At 49.6% G+C, this 17,755-nt stretch overlaps 4 protein-coding genes across 5 annotated transcripts; 2 read left to right on the top strand and 2 right to left on the bottom strand.

Moving 5' to 3' along the window:
- Positions 1-602: 602 nt before the first annotated feature.
- AAFC00_004407 (uncharacterized protein) lies at positions 603-1,830 on the top strand (the record flags this gene model as incomplete). 2 transcript variants are annotated; one of them, XM_069348161.1, is made up of 3 exons in its annotated part: positions 603-704; positions 759-1,633; positions 1,686-1,830. In XM_069348161.1, the coding sequence occupies 3 exons, from the start codon at positions 603-605 to the stop codon at positions 1,828-1,830; spliced, it is 1,122 nt and encodes a 373-aa protein (XP_069204311.1). The 2 variants fall into 2 exon arrangements, with proteins under 2 accessions (XP_069204311.1, XP_069204312.1); XM_069348162.1 differs by having other exon boundaries at positions 642-704.
- Positions 1,831-7,535: 5,705 nt separating this feature from the next.
- Positions 7,536-9,201, bottom strand: AAFC00_004406 (uncharacterized protein; the record flags this gene model as incomplete). Its single annotated transcript, XM_069344044.1, has 4 exons — positions 7,536-8,044; positions 8,099-8,281; positions 8,335-9,043; positions 9,091-9,201. The coding sequence occupies 4 exons, from the start codon at positions 9,199-9,201 to the stop codon at positions 7,536-7,538; spliced, it is 1,512 nt and encodes a 503-aa protein (XP_069204310.1).
- A 970-nt stretch (positions 9,202-10,171) lies between these two features.
- On the top strand, positions 10,172-12,860 carry AAFC00_004405 (uncharacterized protein; the record flags this gene model as incomplete). The annotated part of the gene is made up of 3 exons (XM_069344043.1): positions 10,172-10,297; positions 10,377-10,696; positions 10,745-12,860. The coding sequence occupies 3 exons, from the start codon at positions 10,172-10,174 to the stop codon at positions 12,858-12,860; spliced, it is 2,562 nt and encodes an 853-aa protein (XP_069204309.1).
- A 1,165-nt stretch (positions 12,861-14,025) lies between these two features.
- On the bottom strand, positions 14,026-15,781 carry AAFC00_004404 (uncharacterized protein; the record flags this gene model as incomplete). Its single annotated transcript, XM_069344042.1, has 2 exons — positions 14,026-14,180; positions 14,254-15,781. The coding sequence occupies 2 exons, from the start codon at positions 15,779-15,781 to the stop codon at positions 14,026-14,028; spliced, it is 1,683 nt and encodes a 560-aa protein (XP_069204308.1).
- Between the last annotated feature and the right edge of the window lie 1,974 nt (positions 15,782-17,755).

Raw genomic sequence — 17,755 nt, 5'->3', positions numbered from 1 at the left:
ATCGAGCCAGCAATTTTTCCGGCGACTCGTGATATAGAGATCATGCCACCAATTTGTCCCACAGCAATACTTGAACGGAATAGCTTGCTCGGTACAAGTGATATTTTCGACACCTCCAAAGCCATTCATGATGTCTGTGAGTTGCGTTCAACACGTCGATTTAGTCCATCCGATCCTTGTGTTTGACGTAGCAGGATGAACTTGATATCGTCTCCGATGTCACAACGCCTGGTAGTGCACAGAACAGAAGTCGTGTAAGCTTAGTGTAGGATCTCTTGGACACAAATTGGACCAAAAAGCTAACACTGTGCCATATCACGTGGGATGGCGAAAGTGACCCAGAAGATCCAAAGAACTGGACATCGATGCGGAAATGGAAAGCCATTTTTGCCATGAGCTCTTTTGTCTTCATGAGTCCCCTTTCGTCGACTATTGTTGCTCCAGTCTTGCCGACCATCGCTACTGAGCTCGAGATTAGACAGCCAGCTGTCCAGCAGATGGTTCTGTCCATTTTCTTGTTGGGTTTCGCATGTGGACCTCTAGTAGCCAGCCCACTTTCAGAGATCTATGGCAGAGTCAGGGTTGTCCAAGTCTAGAACCTGATGTACATCGTATTCAACGCTGCTTGTGGTGGTGCGCACATGAAAGAAGCTATCATAATTTTACGATTCATTGCAGGAGTATGTGGCAGTGCCACGCTGGGAGTGAGTGACGCCCTGCTGCAGCTCGTGCTACGAAGTCAACTGAAGTGGACACAGATTGGTGGCGGAACACTTAGCGATCGCTTTCGTGCCAAAGATCGTGGAAAAGCAGTGGCAATATACAGTTGTTCCCCAATATTGGCGCCCGTGATTGGTGCCATCGCTGGGGGCTTCATTTCTCAGCACACAACTTGGCGCTGGACATTCTTCGCCTCATCGCTACTGAGCGTCGTCATTCAGCTATCTGGACTAATGTTCCTTGAGGAAACTTATCCCCCGCTTCTGCTCCGCAGAAAGAAAGCCTCCGCCACAAAGTTGCAACGCGAGACTGGACTGACCATCTTCTACACCGAGTTCGATTATCTTGACGATAAAGCGACTTCTGCTTTGCGCACTAACCTGGTGCGTCCCTTTCGCTTGCTCGCAACTCAGCCAATTGTACAGGTACTCGCTCTGTATAACGGATACCTCTATGGAAACATATACATCCTGTACGCAGACTTCATCGATCTCTGGCGAGATGTGTACGAGGAATCCATCGAAATATCGGGTTTGAATTACATCTCAATCGCCATTGGCTCTGCATTTGCAGCGGAATGCTGCACCTTGATCATCGATAGAATCTATCGTACCCTCACGAAACGCAATGGCGGGGAAGGTCTGCCAGAATTCAGAGTTCCGATTATGATCTCAGCGACAATCATCTCTTCAATAGGAATGTTCTGGTATGGCCGGAGTGCTCAGGCTCATCTCCACTGGATAATGCCAAATATCGGCATCGCGATCTTCGTTGCTGGTGCACTCGCATGCACAATCTCAGTCAACGCTTATATCATCGACACGTACGGCCGATACTCGGCAAGTGCGCTGGCTGCTGTCTCGGCCGTGAGATGCATTGCGGGTTCTACGTTTCCGATGTTCGCGCCTTATTTGTAAGCATTGTCTTATCGATTGTTTTCGCAGATATAAACTCATGTTATTCAGACATTCCACACTGCACTATGGCTGGTCGGGTAGCCTTCTTGGAATTCTCGCATTGGTGTTGGGATTACCAGCTGCGCTACTTCTTGGCAAGTTCGGTAGAGTATTGAGACAGCATAGTCCGTATGCTTTCCACTTACAGAAGTAACATGTGCTTCTTTCTATGTGGACGGACCAGAGACCACATGGTGCTGCGATATTTGTGTCTTCGGCAAGATAAGCTACGGGCTTCAATCAGTATATAGACGGCTATATAGAGTATTTGACGTCGCTAGTCGGTGGGACTTGAAGTTCCGATATGAGGGAACTGGTTTGCTCAAGCTGCTGCTCGACCTTTGTGGATTCAAGATCGTCGATATCATGGGTATGTGTCGAGAAGGGGACGTGGAGTCCATTCTCCCAAAGCTATGCTGCGGAACGAGATGGTTGATCACCTATAGATACAGGACAGCTTTATTTACGTAGGCCATTCACAGGCGCTGATGCATACACTTCTAACATCAACGATCAAGGTCACGAACTTGTTAAGCGATGTCGCAGCGGGTTGCGTCGGTATTATGCACATAATGGCAATTTCAAGCAGGAAATAAGTACGTAATCAGCCTTTCAAATGCATCCGAAATATGTGACACGTGAGCAAAGTCCAGTAACTGCATTCAGGCCCCCAGTGTATCCTCCTGTTGCATGTGTCTACTGCCCTTACGCAAGACATCGACAAATAGATTAGTCAAAGCCAGCAGCGCATCCTCGCAAATCTGATAGTGTACGACCAACCGCCCCTGCAGTCGGTCCCGCATGATCAATATACCATACTTCTCCGCCATATCAGCAAAAGAATCCTCATCGACACCAGCGGCTTTCAGATCAAGCCAAATCATATTGGTCTCCGTCGGAATCCGCAATTTGCCACCAAGGTTTTGCCACAGTTTAGACATCCGCTGAGCGGAGTCTTGAGCCATACGTAGGCGCCCACCTAGGCAGACATCTTCCACTGCGGTTCTGGCTGGAGCAGCAATGATGCCCGCCTGACGCAAGCCTCCACCGAGTAGCTTCCGGATCCAACGAGCACGTTTGATGAATGCCGAACTCCCAAGCACAACAGAACCAATGCTTGCGCCCAACCCCTTGGTGAAGCAGAGCGAAGCACTGTCAAAGCATAAGATAAAGTCCTTGAGACTCCCACCCCAGCGGCCACAGCCTCCCAGATCCGAGCTCCATCTAGATGCATATGAATCGGAGGATTTTGGCTGTGAGCCCAGTGCGAGATTGCACGGACATCTGCGAGTGGCATGATAGTTCCCGAAAGAGTGTTTTCCAGGCTGATGACCGCGGTCGGGCAATCGTACACCTCATGGCGGAGCTTAGCATTGGCCTTGACGTCGTCAAGCGTCAGATGATGACCGTTCAAGAGCGAGACGCCCTGTATGAGAGCACCGCATGAAGTGGCCGCACCTCCGCCTTCCATATTCATGATGTGGCTGCGTCGATCGCACAGAATGCTGTAAGGGGGACGTCCGAGAAGTCCAAAGAGCAGCGTGGTTCCCCATCGTCCCCGAAAGCACGAGAAGCGCGTCCTCCTGACCGGTCAATCCTGCCATGAAGTCTTGCAAGGAGTTTGTTGTGGGATCCTTCATCATGACATCATCGAGGAGAGTCGTGTGTACGATTGACTCGAGCATAGCAGTGGTAGGAGAGGTCACATAGTCTGAGCGAAAGTCATAGGCAGCCCGTCCAGGCTTTTCCCACGCAGTCCCTTGATCAACTGATCGAGGCCGCGGGTTTCATGGACTGAGGTAACAGAAAGATTCTTGAGCATCTTGAGTGATGGTAAGTTGGACGTGAGGGATGGACGGTAGTCGACGCTTGGAGTCGGTTAACTCACGGCAGTCCTCAAATTTATAGACCTTGAAAGGTGCATTCAGCCTTGAAAGCGATCACGCGATCGATTGGGACAACAGCCCCTCTCGAGGTGCCGCGTCACTTACATTTGGTTAGATCGAACCTTGTAGGCTAATTGGAGACATAATAACCCGAGCATATAGGTTGGGAGCTGGACTCTTTGCGCCTGCATGCGGGCTAAAACACCTCTCACGATTGGTCTAGTAGCCTGCCTCCTCACAGATTACGACGACTGAAACAGCAGTAGATGAAGTTGAATCTGTTCCTGTAGGATCAACACCCCTCTCTCCAATCGCACGCTGCGCCAGGCACTGTCACCATTTGCTGACCACTGCTGTTTTGTCATTCCTTGTAAGTGGAGAGCCTGAAATTGATACTCATAGAGCTATGAACCTAGACTAGCGCAACTAGACATAGAAATGTCGGGGCTTGTATCACAAGGATAGCATTGCGTCTCGAGAATCACTTCGATCAGAATCGCTCATCGATAACATCCTTCAGTTTTCCGCTCGCTTCGACAAATACAAGGTCGTCAAACGGGACCCACTCTACTTCAATTGGCGCAATATGGCCTTCGTCTCGATTTTCTGCCCATGGAGGGCTCGCCTCTATGATGGCTTGTTCGAGTTTGCGAGGAATTGCAGCAGCTTCCGCAGGTGGGTCTGCAGCAGTCCTGAAGAGTACCAAGTTCTGTCTCTCCTGCCTGCGGATTATAGTCTGGAAGCTATTTGCAACACCTTCCCCAATCACTTGTGTTGCAAGCCTACGGATGAGGGCGATATCAAGCAAAGCTGTACCGATCTTCAGGCCGACACCACTACGGCCTCACAAGCGGAATAGTCCAGAGTCATAATCGACCCACTCGGCCACGTCGCCGACGGGATATCTGATAGTGGGCTGCAGTCTTTTCAGCAGATTCGTGACAACAACTGTGCCACGTCGACCAGCCACTTTAGTCGGAGTACCATCGTCGTCGAGGATCTCCAGTACAACTGCAGCTGAACATACTCTGTAGAGTGGATCGATTTCATCTTCATGGCTGCCAGCCGATTTGAGTTCTGGAAACGCAATCACTTTGCATTCCACCGAGGCGTATGCAAGTGGCCTGATCGAGGCGTTAGGGAATGCGGTCCTGTAGAGTGGACGCAAGTCTTTGTAGAACGCCTCTCCTGTATAGAGGATCAGTCTTACATCAGGAAGACATATGACTGTCTAAGGGATAGTGTAACATCAAGATAGAAGACCTGTGAGCATCTGATTACTGTCGGTCGGAGCGACATCATGAACGTCACATTCGTTTGAGATTGTGCGAGATAAGGTAGAATAGATAGCAGACTCAAGCTCAGGCCCATTATACAGTGTACAAGGTGTTACACCTGGGTCTCTTCTCCAGTTGATCCTCATAGGAAACTTAGGAGACGGCATTGAGAGACTGAAGTATCTCTTGGAGTGATTAGAGTGTAGTTGTATCTTGCATTAGAGGTCGTCTGGATAAGGTACGTGCTGGCTCTGCGGAGATGAGATACACTTAAGAAGCACTTGCCTCACAGTGCTCTAGTCATGCTTCACATGGGCGCGCACGCTCAACGATGCGCATGACTCGAAGTCTGCTGGGTGACTCCATAATCGCTAAGTAAGACCGAAGCTGCAGGAGGTCTTCTCTGCATTCATTTCTATCATTCGCAAAAAGACATAGGGCTGGTTCAAGCGGAAATGTTTATTTAGACTAGGAAAAAGTATGTACATATGAATGATAAGACCCAAAAACAGCGCCAATTAAACACCCACCAGCTCCCCTAACCTTAAAATGAATAGTGATAGCAATTGGTGGCCAAAAAAGAATGGATAGTTTAGTACAAGTCTTCGAAATAGAGTGGCTCTCAAGAGATTGTCTAATGGATTTTTTAATGGATGTGACTCGTAGTGAGCAGATATGGTTGTTAAAGAAAGACTGTGGATGGAAGATGCTTGAGTAGATGTATTGATTCCAAGGTCTGGCAGAGTCATCTGTATATACCTTTCATGTCGTTCGTCGATGCAGTGAGCCCAGTCTGGGCTGGCTTTTGTCGTCGATGTGGTTCACGCAATCTAGCATAGCATGAGCCTGCAAAACTCCGGCAACAGATAATGTTCTCACGCGCGTGTGAGACAATACGAGCAGTTAAGTTTGGCGATATAGTAAAGACAGCCATCATCCATGTGCGCGACCATTGAGATGTCTGCGATATAGGAATGGTCGAAGCAAACAGTGCAGAGAGGCCACGCACTAGTGAAGCTCTTGCTACACGAATCGACGCTTCGATTGAGAGTATATCTCCATACTTTTCAAACACTCTTCCGTCGTCGTCCTCACTGTATATAGTCCAACGCGCTGTGTGAATGTCATGCAGCGAGAGACTGGGACAAGTACATTGTCATTCATCGAGAGTTAACCCTCTACCGTAGGAGGGCGATTGTCACGAAGGGACTTTCTCTCCTAGAACTCCCTAGAGATGCTGCTGAGGCACGTAGCAAAGGAGTAATTCAGCATCTTTTTGTGTTGTATTGTGCTCGTCCTTAGGTCCCATCTTGGATGTGTGTAGATTAGGCGGACCTCAGCTCTGCAGAATTGCTGCCAAATCTGGTGCCAAGACCATCTCATTTTGGCTTAGGTTGTCCAACGTCACTCGTCTTCGGGTTTCAACGTGAGACCTCGACCGCTACCGTTGCAATATTGACTTGGACCTGGTTAGCACTTCGTCCCGCTAACCTTTGGCATCAGAGACAGTCTTCTCTAGACCTGTCTGGAAGCATTGTTCGTCAACGGCGAATGCAGTGAACACTGGTTCGTTCTGTATCCCATATGTGTTTGTCTATCCTAACCTTGGCCTTTGCATACTCGAATGATGCCAAAATAGCACTCTCTCTTGCTCCACGGGAACGTTCTCGTAGCCCCACATACTCTGTCTCGGTCTCTGCTTCGCGCACAACGTGGCTTGCTGAAGATTCAGGCCACCGTTAATCGTGTCTGTCTCAAGATCACACTGCGACGTTCTTGACATGTCGCCTGTAGAGAGCCGATGCGTGGAGCCTAATTCTAGTTGTGCTGATGTCGGACTCGTGACCACCTGAGTACAGGGCCATGGTAGCAGTGCAATGACAACCTACTGATGTGAGGGCTCGGGGACACAGCCTTGACGCTCTGCGTAATCGAGATCCGGCTCTCATCCATAAGACACTACCTCGGGCCACCTACGCTCAAGTAGATGATCAGCAGACATCGTCGTCCTAGTTATGAGCTCTCATATCTTGATCTCATACAGCATGCTCGGATTTACTATCGTAAGCGTAAGGCTGCCCAGCATATCTGAGTGCATTATGAGACGAACTCGTATGGCTTCTGCCATGATGGGTCTGGCCGTCTTGGCATGAAGATGACGTTACTACCTCGACTTTTGCTGCAATGGCTTTCGCACTCTTGGCACAGACACTGAGCATCTACACTTGGACCCTGAATGTGCCGCTTTCAGACGCTCTACATTGCTGCTACGGTGTCCATCATACTGGTATCGTAGTGGACATCATCAACTTGACTTGAAGATTAAGCTCATATATCAGAGTATATAAGGGCCTATCTCGTTGCACAACCTTACATACGGCCACAGGCAGCTGAAAACTGGGCATCCCGTCCGCTCTGCCAGACATAAGCAGTTGACCGGCTGATTAGTACTACGGTGGGTGACCACGTGGGAATCCCAGCTGCCGTATGTTTTTGTTTTTCTCCAATATTCTCTTTTATTTGGACTCGTCACAACACCTCTGCATTCGACTGTTTACTACTACACATCGATGGAAACACTAATTTCATAGCATTGATGTGAGATATTTGATCATTACGGATCATTACGGATCATTACGGATCATTACGGACTGGAATTGGCAGTCTATCATTCCTCGGTTTGAAGCACAGAATCGTCAATCTTTGGCAGACGTGGGGTATTCGACGACTGTAGAATCACCACCACCCTTCGGCAAGACTTCCTCGCCAATGATGACCTTCATGTCCACCTCCGCATGTCTCACACCATCGAAGATGATATCAACTTCTTCCAGAGTCATGGCTTTGGTCTCTGGAAAGTAGAACCACATGATCGCAACTTCCACCAAGCACCAAGCTGCGGAAATGATGTAGAATTTCCAGCTTGACCACTCCATCGCGTAAGGAATGATGTAGGTGTTGAAGAATGCGGCGAGGTAGCACAGACCATTGTATGAGGCCATTCCGCTCGCGCGCAACGAGAACGAAAGAACCTCCAACGGATACAGGTAGGCAAGAGGTGTCCAGACTAGCGAATAGCAGCCGTAGAATATGAAGATCATGAGGATCTGAGCTGCCGAGCCTGCAGTGGAGATTTTGTTCGCATAGACCGCATTCAGAACACCGACAATAACAAGCATAAAGGCCATTGCAGTTGTCGAGATGACTATGGACCATCAATCAGTGGAAAGTACACGGGACTGTGGCGAGAGAAGCTTACGAAAAGAAGGTCGTCTGCCAACTCGATCGCAGAAACCACTGCCAATGATGGCCATGATTAAATTGAACACACTGAGACCAATGTTGATCGCCAGTTGAGTTTGAACGCCAGTGACGCCCGCAGCTGTCAAGACTGACCCAAGGTAATAACTGATGATGTTGTTGCCGGAAATCTGGCAAAAAACTTTCGATTGTCAGTATCACCGAAGATAAACCCTGTCTTGCGCGATGGCTTACTAGAGACTGCTGCTACAACACCGAAACGCCATCTGTTCGGCCTCGTCGCTACCAAAGCTTTGAAGTTTGCCTTCTGTACCGACTTCTCATGTTCCAGCGTTTGAACGATCTCTTGATATTCGAGCGTCACGATTGGTGATTCCGGGTCTCCATTTCCATGATACTTGAGCAAGACGGCCAGAGCTTCCTCATGACGATCTTGGTAGACAAGCCAACGAGGACTCTCTGGGATGAATGGGATGACCACGAGACAGCAGACCGAAGGAAAGAACTGTAACAAGGATGGAGCTCTCCAACTCCATGTGTTGTCCAGATATTGTGTTCCAAAGGTGATTGCAGCTGCCATGACACTTCCGACGTACCATGCTGCGCCGCATAAACCAGTCAGAAGCACTCGGTACTTTGGATGGCTGACCTCGGACACGTATGCAGGGGCTGCCGTCGAGCCAGTAGTGACGGAGATGCCGATGATGAGTCGCCCAATGCAGAACATGGCCTCATGGACAGCAGCTGCCTGGATCGTTGCGCCCGTGAGGGCAATGAAGGCAGTGACACTCATACCGACCTTCCTACCCCATTTGTCGCAAAGAATACCAGCGAAAGGTGTAGCGATGACCGAGCCGACGAAGACAATAGCGACATTCAATGATGTGGTCGCCGTAGTCAATCTAAAATATTCTGCATAGGAAGGCAAGATTTGTAAGCCGTTCTACGACCAGTCAGTATGAATTCACACGCAGGAACATGGACTGTTACCATCATCGCCGAGTCATAACCCTGTGTCGCCGAGTTCAAGGTAGACACCCAACATAACATGGCCAGTAAGTAAAGTCCATTCTTGTCAAGCTTCTCTCCTTGGCTACCCATCCTGTCAACTGGGCCGAGGATATCACGAGTATACAGTGCACAATGCTATGAGACCGGCACTTATGTGTGTGAGCTGAATTCGAAGAGACATACGACAGCACGTGTGCTCCTCTATATGTGAATAATCTGTCTAGACTAAGAAACAGATATTATCAAAATGAACGCCTCCTAAGGACGTTTAAGCCGATGTTTGGTGGACAGGGCTTGATGTAGGTTCCTCAGCCATGTTGTACGATATCCCACCGGATAGATAAGCATGTCGGTTGCGGCAAGTAGTCCCTTGCTAAGTCTATATTGATTCGATGGTCCGATAGGACGTCCTAAAAGCTGCGTGGCACAAGGCATTATGGACATGACTCGCTGATATCCCAACTCTTATCAGCACCGGGGGGTGGATAAGTGGGGGAGTATGGGGGATGGATACTGTGATACTTGAGTCAATCAAACTGACTCGCGTAATCAGGGATGCTAGTCGCACATTTGTGCCGTGCGGCCATGCGACAACTTTCCCTATTTACTTGCCGAATGACTCGCAGATAGTTGGAACACCAATCATAGAGCATAATAACGTGGCAAAGCCATGCTGCAGGATCCGTGCACGAACTGGGCTGCCGCATCCGCCTTATCTAAGGATTGACAGTTGGCTGGCCTATCTCCACTGCCGAACTTAACTTGACGTGCCACACAACTCAAGAGCAAGTACTTTGCGGTAGATATGCCATTTCTGGCATATCACTACACTACGTAGATACGGCGATTTGTGCTTTGCATTACTATCCCCACTTGCGGACATAATGTCCAGCATATGCACACGCGAAGAATGAGGAACAGTGATCTACTCATCGTTGTCGATGCGTCGCTGCATCGGGCTACTTGGCCGGCCCAGTGTCGGGCTAGCAGACATAAAGAAGATGGTATTCGATTCATCGATTAGAGAACGCAGCTGTCGATACAGGATCTGGATCACAACATGCTGGATGATACGATACGTGAGCTGCTAGCCAGCTTGTCATTAGACGAAAAGATATCGTTGCTAGGCGGAGCTGACGGCTGGCAAACCCAGGATATTGAACGACTAGGCATTGGTTCGATCAAGGTCAGTCGCACCTCGTGTCGCATCCTTGGCGATGTCTTCGTGCCTCCAATTTAGCTTGCTTAGTGAGACTATTCTACAGACTACCGATGGACCAGCCGGAGCTCGTGGGAGTCTTTCAGTCGACGGACCTAAGGCAGCACTTCTTCCTGCTCCAGTAGTCCAATCTGCTACTTGGTCCAAGTCCAATGTAAGGAAACTGGGAAGGCTCCTAAGTCGCGAGACTCGTTCCAAGGCCGCACAGATTCTTCTAGCACCTACCGTGTGCTGTCTGCGCAATCCGCTCGGTGGCCGCAATTTTGAGTCGTTCTCAGAAGATCCTCTTCTGAGTGGCCAACTTGCAATTGAATATGTGACTGGCCTTCAGGAAGATGGAATGGTGGTAGCTACCGCAAAGCATTTGTAGGTCGGCTTCAGGCCCGCAGCATTACTCATCCGCTAATCGATAAGTGTGGCGAATGAGCAGGAGCATGATCGATTCGCCACCAATGCCGAGATCGACGAGAAGGCACTTAGAGAGATTTATCTTCGACCTTTCGAGATGCTGGTGAAGTCAGCCTCACCACCTGGTTGTTTCATGACTGCGTACAATTGTGTCAACGGTGTCCATATGGATATGAATGAATATCTGGTGAACCAGGTATTGCGCAAACAGTGGGGCTTCAAGGGCCTTGTGATGAGTGATTGGGGAGGAACTAATTCTACAGTCGAAAGTCTTATGGCCGGCTGTGATCTGGAGATGCCAGGTCCACCTTTGCGAAGGGGTGGAAAGATTCGAGCGGCCTTGCCATCAAAGAGCCTTGAAGCATCGATTGACGAATCTTGTGGTCGATTATTGTCATTAGCTCAGCGATTGAACCTCTTGGGCCTTTCGAAAGACGAAGTCGCCGCCACCAGGAACCGCGCAGAGGAAACGTGGACTAGCCCCGAAGATCTACAGACCCTACGGCAGATAGCCGCAGACGGAATGGTTCTACTAAAGAACGATCTTGACGTGTTACCCTTGAAGCTGGATGTCTTCGGTGGCAAGAAGATCTCCTTTATCGGTCCAAATGCAGCGATTGGAGCAGCTAACGGTGGTGGATCTGCCGCGATGAACCCGCAGTACCTAACGCACCCGCTCGAGTCCTTTAAGAGGAAGCTAACAGAACTGGACGCCAACGTGGACTTACATTTCGCAGCAGGCTGTCCAGCCTACAAGTGGACACCATTACTATCACCAACACAATGGGAAGGATCTGAAGCCATGCTGAGAATCGACTTCTTCGCATCAACAGACTGTAGCGGAGGAATCTTCGAAACTCAGCATCGCAACAGCTCCAGTATCGATCTTTTTGACTCTGGTCCTGCTGCACTGAGAGACGGCGGCAAGCCGTACTCTTTGAGATTGACGTCCACTCTTACTCCTGCCTCGACAGGTGAACACATCTTCAGTGTATCCAGCGTCGGCGGCGCGAGGCTCTTTATTGACGGCAAGCTCCTGATAGACAATTCTGAATGGACTGCGGCAGGAGAAACCTTTTATTCCTTCGGGAGTGTAGAGTGCCGGGAAACGATCCACCTGAAGAAAGGACAGAGGTATAGCGTCGTACTGGTGGCTTGGAGCAGGATCAAGGAAACGGACGTGGAGAGTGATCCGGCTGCCATAGAGCCTATGCACGTATATGGAGCACAGCCGTCATCGAGACTAGGCTACTGCGAAGAGTCATCAGACACTATCGAGGGTGCCGTGGCTCTTGCCAAAGAAAGTGATCTCACAGTTATCGTTGTCGGACTAAACGAGGAGTGGGAGAGTGAAGGATATGATCGGCAGACGATGAATTTACCGGGAGAGCAGGACCGCCTGGTTCAAGATATTCTTTCTACTGTCTCACATCCGGAACGCATCATTGTGGTCAATCAGTCCGGCTCAGCAGTGGAAATGCCTTGGATTGACAGTGCGCACACGGTGCTACAAGCATGGTACGGCGGACAAGAGGCTGGCAATGCGCTCGCAGATGTGCTCCTTGGAATCCAGAGTCCGGCGGGACGCCTGCCGTTCACTTGGCCCCGCACCTACTCGGACCTACCATTCGCTATAGACAAAGAATCATGGCCTGGTGTTGACGGGAAGGTCATATACAAAGAGAGCTCCAAGATCGGATATCGCTGGTATCTTGGTGCCGCTGTCCAGCCGCTGTGGTGGTTCGGGTTTGGCCTTGGCTACACATCATTCGAGGTGAGAAACTTGCGCGTCCATCAACAAAGCGACAGATGGACAGCCTCATTGACGGTGACAAACACTGGGCCCCGCGCCGGCCAGGATGTTGTACAAGTCTATGTCTGGCCAAAAGATCAGCCGTCGGCGAAAGGTCTCATGGCGTTTTCGAAGACAGAGGAAGTCGAGCCCGGAGCTGTGTCGACTCTTGAGCTTGACCTACAATTCAGGGATATGGCGAATTGGATTGATGGTGAATGGAGATTGCGCTCGGGGATGTACGAGGTAGGTATCGGCAAGCACGCTGGGGACAAGAATATGCTGGTGCAACAGGTCGAGATACGACGAGATATGCACTGGGACCCTTGAGGCTCTTGTGATCGTTCAATCTACGATTCAAATATGCTAATCTGCTTAAAAAGACTCAGAGTGACTCAAGCTTTAATTTGATCTTTAGGCAAAATCTCCCAAGAGACTAGCAGAGTTCAGCTAAGAGAAAATCTTGTGAGCATTCAATTGCAAGAATGGACAGGGTCGCCCTCCGAGCTCAGGACGAAAAGCTTGAGACATGTTGCGGTGCACCATAGCCTCAGGCCCGACCACAAACTTACCAAATCATCATAAAAGAGGGCAGGTAAGACGGTGGGGAATGTTTAGTGTTCTGATGATGGAGTATTCATTTTCTGTCCGATAGCTCAGCTTTCGCTCGAAAACCTGTATACCACGGGTCTTGATTATCATGTTGTCTCCATTTTTATTATGGCATAATAGATTCCGACATCGAAAAACCCACATAGTATTGATGGAGTACGTATATGAAGAGGTCAAGATTCCTACAGAGTCGTCAGAAGATCGCCTTGTATTGTTAGGACCACGATCCACTCGTGATCTTTTTGAGTGGATTATGAACAGGGTTGCCCTCTGGCAGCCGAGTTTCATGACATCACCAAACATAAAATCAGAACTCCCTGCGGTGGAAACAGCATGCCTGAGGCCTTCCTCTTGGCTTGAAGATTCCGGGAACAAAATTTTCTCGCCTCCTAAATTTCACCTTGTCCTCGAACCTTCATGATACACTGTCATCAAAACACAAGTATAACGTACAGCAGCTGGGATTCCCACGTGGTCACCCACCGTAGTACTAATCAGCCGGTCAACTGCTTATGTCTGGCAGAGCGGACGGGATGCCCAGTTTTCAACTGCCTGTGGCCGTACGTACTTATATTGCTAGTCTTACTATAATATATCGACTTTGGGATTGCGACATACGGCCTTTGTGCTCTGCAATTGTCACAGTGGTAGATCTAATCTGATCACCGATGTGCTCTTCCAAAGCTGCTCCCGAAGCTGAACAAGACCTATGTACATGTTATTACACACGTTTGCGGGACAGCATTTAGATGGATTAGATATGAATTAGTGCCCTGACAATCGAGATCGTCATATGTCTCAAGGTCAAAGACCTACAATGATAGAAGAGCCAGATCTTAAAAAATTCTATATATACATTTCGTCTTCCTCCTCCCAAGATGACCTAGCGAGAATAGCTCAGCGCGCTATCGATCAGAAGCTTCATGGGCGCCTTGCGGAAGTCGTCTGCTTCGATATAGACCCCAGAGCTGCCGTTGAGGACTATGTTTTGAGGTTCGTCGAGAGCGTAAAGGGGCCAGTGGGTGGTGAAGTTATCGACTATATTGCACATGTTAGGTCAAAATGTTGCTGCGCTCGGACTAGATGAGCGTCAAGAGAAATGGAGACTTACCACGGTGGTTGTTTGGGTCATGAGTACCTGCAAAGCTCACCCACATGCGGCTCATGACGTTCGACAAAGCGACATAACGCTCTCTCAAGGGAGAGGTGACATTGAACGCGCTAGCGTCCATTCCAGTGCCAATGACGTTGTTGAAGACAAAGGCGACATCCTCGAAATGAGCAGCTCCAAATGTCACAGGGGGTGTATCTGCAGGAAGAGTGTCGAAGCGGTAGCTGTAGCAAGGTACACCGTAGCTGGTCCAGAGCTCGCATGTGTAACGGCGGCCGGCAATGAACATGGCGTCGCCGGTGTATCTTGCAGCACGCACGAATTGGGCACCATAAGGAGCGGGAAGAGTGACATTATCCTCGGGAAGCAAAGGATATGCATCAACTACCAGATCGATGGTCTTGTTATTGTTCACTCCGACATAGCCGGCATACTGAACGAAAGATCTGAATTCCTTTGAAGTGTTGACGCCGGAACCAGCGAACAAGGTGCCTTCATTTGTGTTTGTGCCGATCAGAAGCGGGACCTTGACAAAGTTGCCCTTCTTGAGGGCGATAGAGTTGTACGAAGGGACCAGACCACCGTCCACGACTGGCAAGAAAGACAAGCTTGCGATTGTTGCATTCAGGACATCGAAGGGCGCAGCACGAAGACATGCTACAGAGTCGATTGCGGTTGTGCAGTTGGTCGCATTCAGCATAGCTTGGTAGGTCGTCTCTTGTGCCTCACTCGAGGGGTAGGTACCAAAGAACCAGGGGCCGCCGCTCTGACAGATGGCTGCAGAGAACAAACCGTCGTCACGGCCGTCGTAGGCGAGCATGTGGTACCCAATAGAAATAGCGCCGGCAGACTCTCCTTGAATGGTGACTCTGCTCTTATCACCACCGAAAGCCTCAATGTTTTCTTGGATCCAGCGCAGGGCCAACCGCTGGTCTTGGATTGCGAGGTTGAGAAGGCCTTCATTCTTGAAAGCTTCGCCGGCCAAGAAACCCCATCCTGCTAGACGATAGTTGATAGTCACCATGATGGTGGGTTGATCCATATCGACGGAATTGCGGACCATGTAAGAAGTGTTGTACCGGCCATCAGCACTGCCGCCTTCCTGGAAACCACCACCGAAGATATATACCAGAACAGGAAGGCGACGATTGGGGTCAATGCCAGCAGGACGGACCACGTTCAGCGTCAAACAATCCTCGCTCTGGGCATAGGTGATATCTAGAGGGTCAAGGGGGAGACCGAGGGGGTAATTGACGCAGATCGGACCATACTCTGTCGCGTTCAGCGGTTGCTCCCAGGTCTCGTTCACTGCCTGTGGTAGGTTGAAGCGTAGACCGCCGACTGGGGGCTGGGCGAAAGGAATGCCTAGAAATTGATCTTGATCATACTCGGCAACGTATTTGCCAATGATGGTTCCATTGGTGATATTTGCAATGGGTCCGCTCAAGGTGGCCGATGAGGAATTGGTGGATTGGGAGACGGCAAGATGTCCCAAGGCAAGCAGGGAAGCAGCTGTCTGAAACTTCATGATTGTTTCTCCTTTCTTTCTTTCTCGTATCTAGAGCCGAATGAGAATGAAGAACGGAAGATTATGTGGGAGTCCGTTGCTTCATAAGTATATATACACGATGAGAAACTCATGGACGTTTGCCAAAGTGAACACAGCTAGCGGCGTAGATGATCTGAATCCAGCCGCAGGCTCGAAGATCTATTTGGTAGCTTGGTAAGCTCTAGAAGTGCATTGATTAATGGGTGGTCTGCTTTGTGATCTGATGGTATGCTCATATGTGGGGCCAGTAGTAGTGACAGTTCCACGTCCATCAGTCCTTCCACACACTGTGACTAAGACTCGCGTTGAGTTCCGGGGTTGTCGGGTCTATACCTACAGTATAGTACAATATTTCACATATCCGCTAGTGGGTGTCTAGTGGATATCCGAGACCGAACAATTTTCGTAACGGGATTGAGTGCATTACTACGCATGACGCGCGGGAGAAGAAAATCTAATGGAGCAAGTAAGTTGGATTCGTCGGCCGAAGCCAATTGACGAATCAATGATAGAGATATAGTTCGATCGTATTCTTGAGATTCTGGGAGCCGCCAATCGTTGAGATTGTGTACTTGCATATTGCTAGAGCGAACAACCGGGGCGGTGGGGAGGTTTAGGTCAGTAGAAAGCAATCTCTGTTCCAGAAGTGCATGTAACCATCATTGTTTTGCAGGTGGGCAGATGCTTGGCGTGTCTTTTGGGGGTGAAAAGAGGTAAAGTGGGGACGAATTAGCATTAATTTGGTGCACATCGAACACGACTCTTCCGCCGATGTCCGGTGGCGTCGGCTTTTTCATCAGCGACTAGCCACGAACAGATACTGCTGCCGAGCGCCCTGGACCAATTGCGGGTGCTGACTCCGCATTTCCCGGCAATCTTGTTGAGCGCGAACGTCGAATTGGGTTTATATCTAGCACGTGCTTGATCGTCATACGATTGATCCTAGGAATACTCCGGAACGAGAAAATATCATCGAAGGAGTCAGCCTTGTGCAGGTACATAATGGGGGAACGGTAACCCCGCAAACGCCATCAAGAGCCTGGCCTGCTCCGGCGTATACCTCCCAAACCTGTATGGAGATTGTTTTCGACGCGCCCTCCCGGAGTCGTTCAGCGTTTGGTTGACACAGAACGCTATTAATATGTGATCGCATCGCGAGATTAAGGTAGATACTTGGGCCGTTACAAGCGTTATGTCAATACAATATGCCACCGCCGCCGACACCATGTCCGTATGATTCGCAGTCGCTGTCACCCAAGCAGAATATCTTACCTTTCCCCATAGGTGTGTAGCCTGGTGGGAGTGATGACCAGATGGATGAGCTGGTAGCAACGGTGGCTAGATCGCTCCTTTCGGCAGACGTCGGCGGCACCTTTTAAGGTGGAAGTGGCCTCTCCCAAAGGTGGATCATGCAGATATCCAAGCGCAGTGCTGAGTACCTTATAAATCTGGACAGCCACTCAAATCCTTCAACTATTATTATAGCAGGGTGCTTTGTGCCCCACGAGAGCTACAGTAGTTCGGCACATGGAACAACGCTAGCTTTGGACTCGGGACACGCTAGGACCATACTATCACGACTCGCGCGATCCAAACCACTCGCAGTCTCCGATGGCTCTCCATGACTCAAGATATCGTGACTCGAGCAGTGCCCCAGCATACAGTGTTTGATCTCACTCAAGTTCCTTGTCGCATGCAGACAGATATGCTGCACCATCATTTAGATGCGCACTATTATGACTCAACCTAATTTCTCACAACAACGTAATTATCGTCAAGCCTTGGCATGTGTATGGATGCCTATTTGCACTTAGTTTTCCCTCACGTGACTGGGGAAAACTCGCTCCATTCATATTAATCATATGGACCTTTATCAAGTACTTCGAGACCTGGACTTGTCGACAACTAATCATCATGCTTAACAAAAGAAAGCCAGCTGTAAACCTCGAGGAC

This window comes from Neodothiora populina (assembly GCF_041146345.1).
Source record: "Neodothiora populina strain CPC 39397 chromosome Unknown canker_contig_23, whole genome shotgun sequence".
In the NCBI taxonomy this organism is placed as follows: Eukaryota; Fungi; Ascomycota; class Dothideomycetes; order Dothideales; family Dothioraceae; genus Neodothiora; species Neodothiora populina.
The sequence above is the reverse complement of the archived record's forward strand: the minus strand, read 5'-3'. Positions and strand labels throughout refer to the sequence as shown.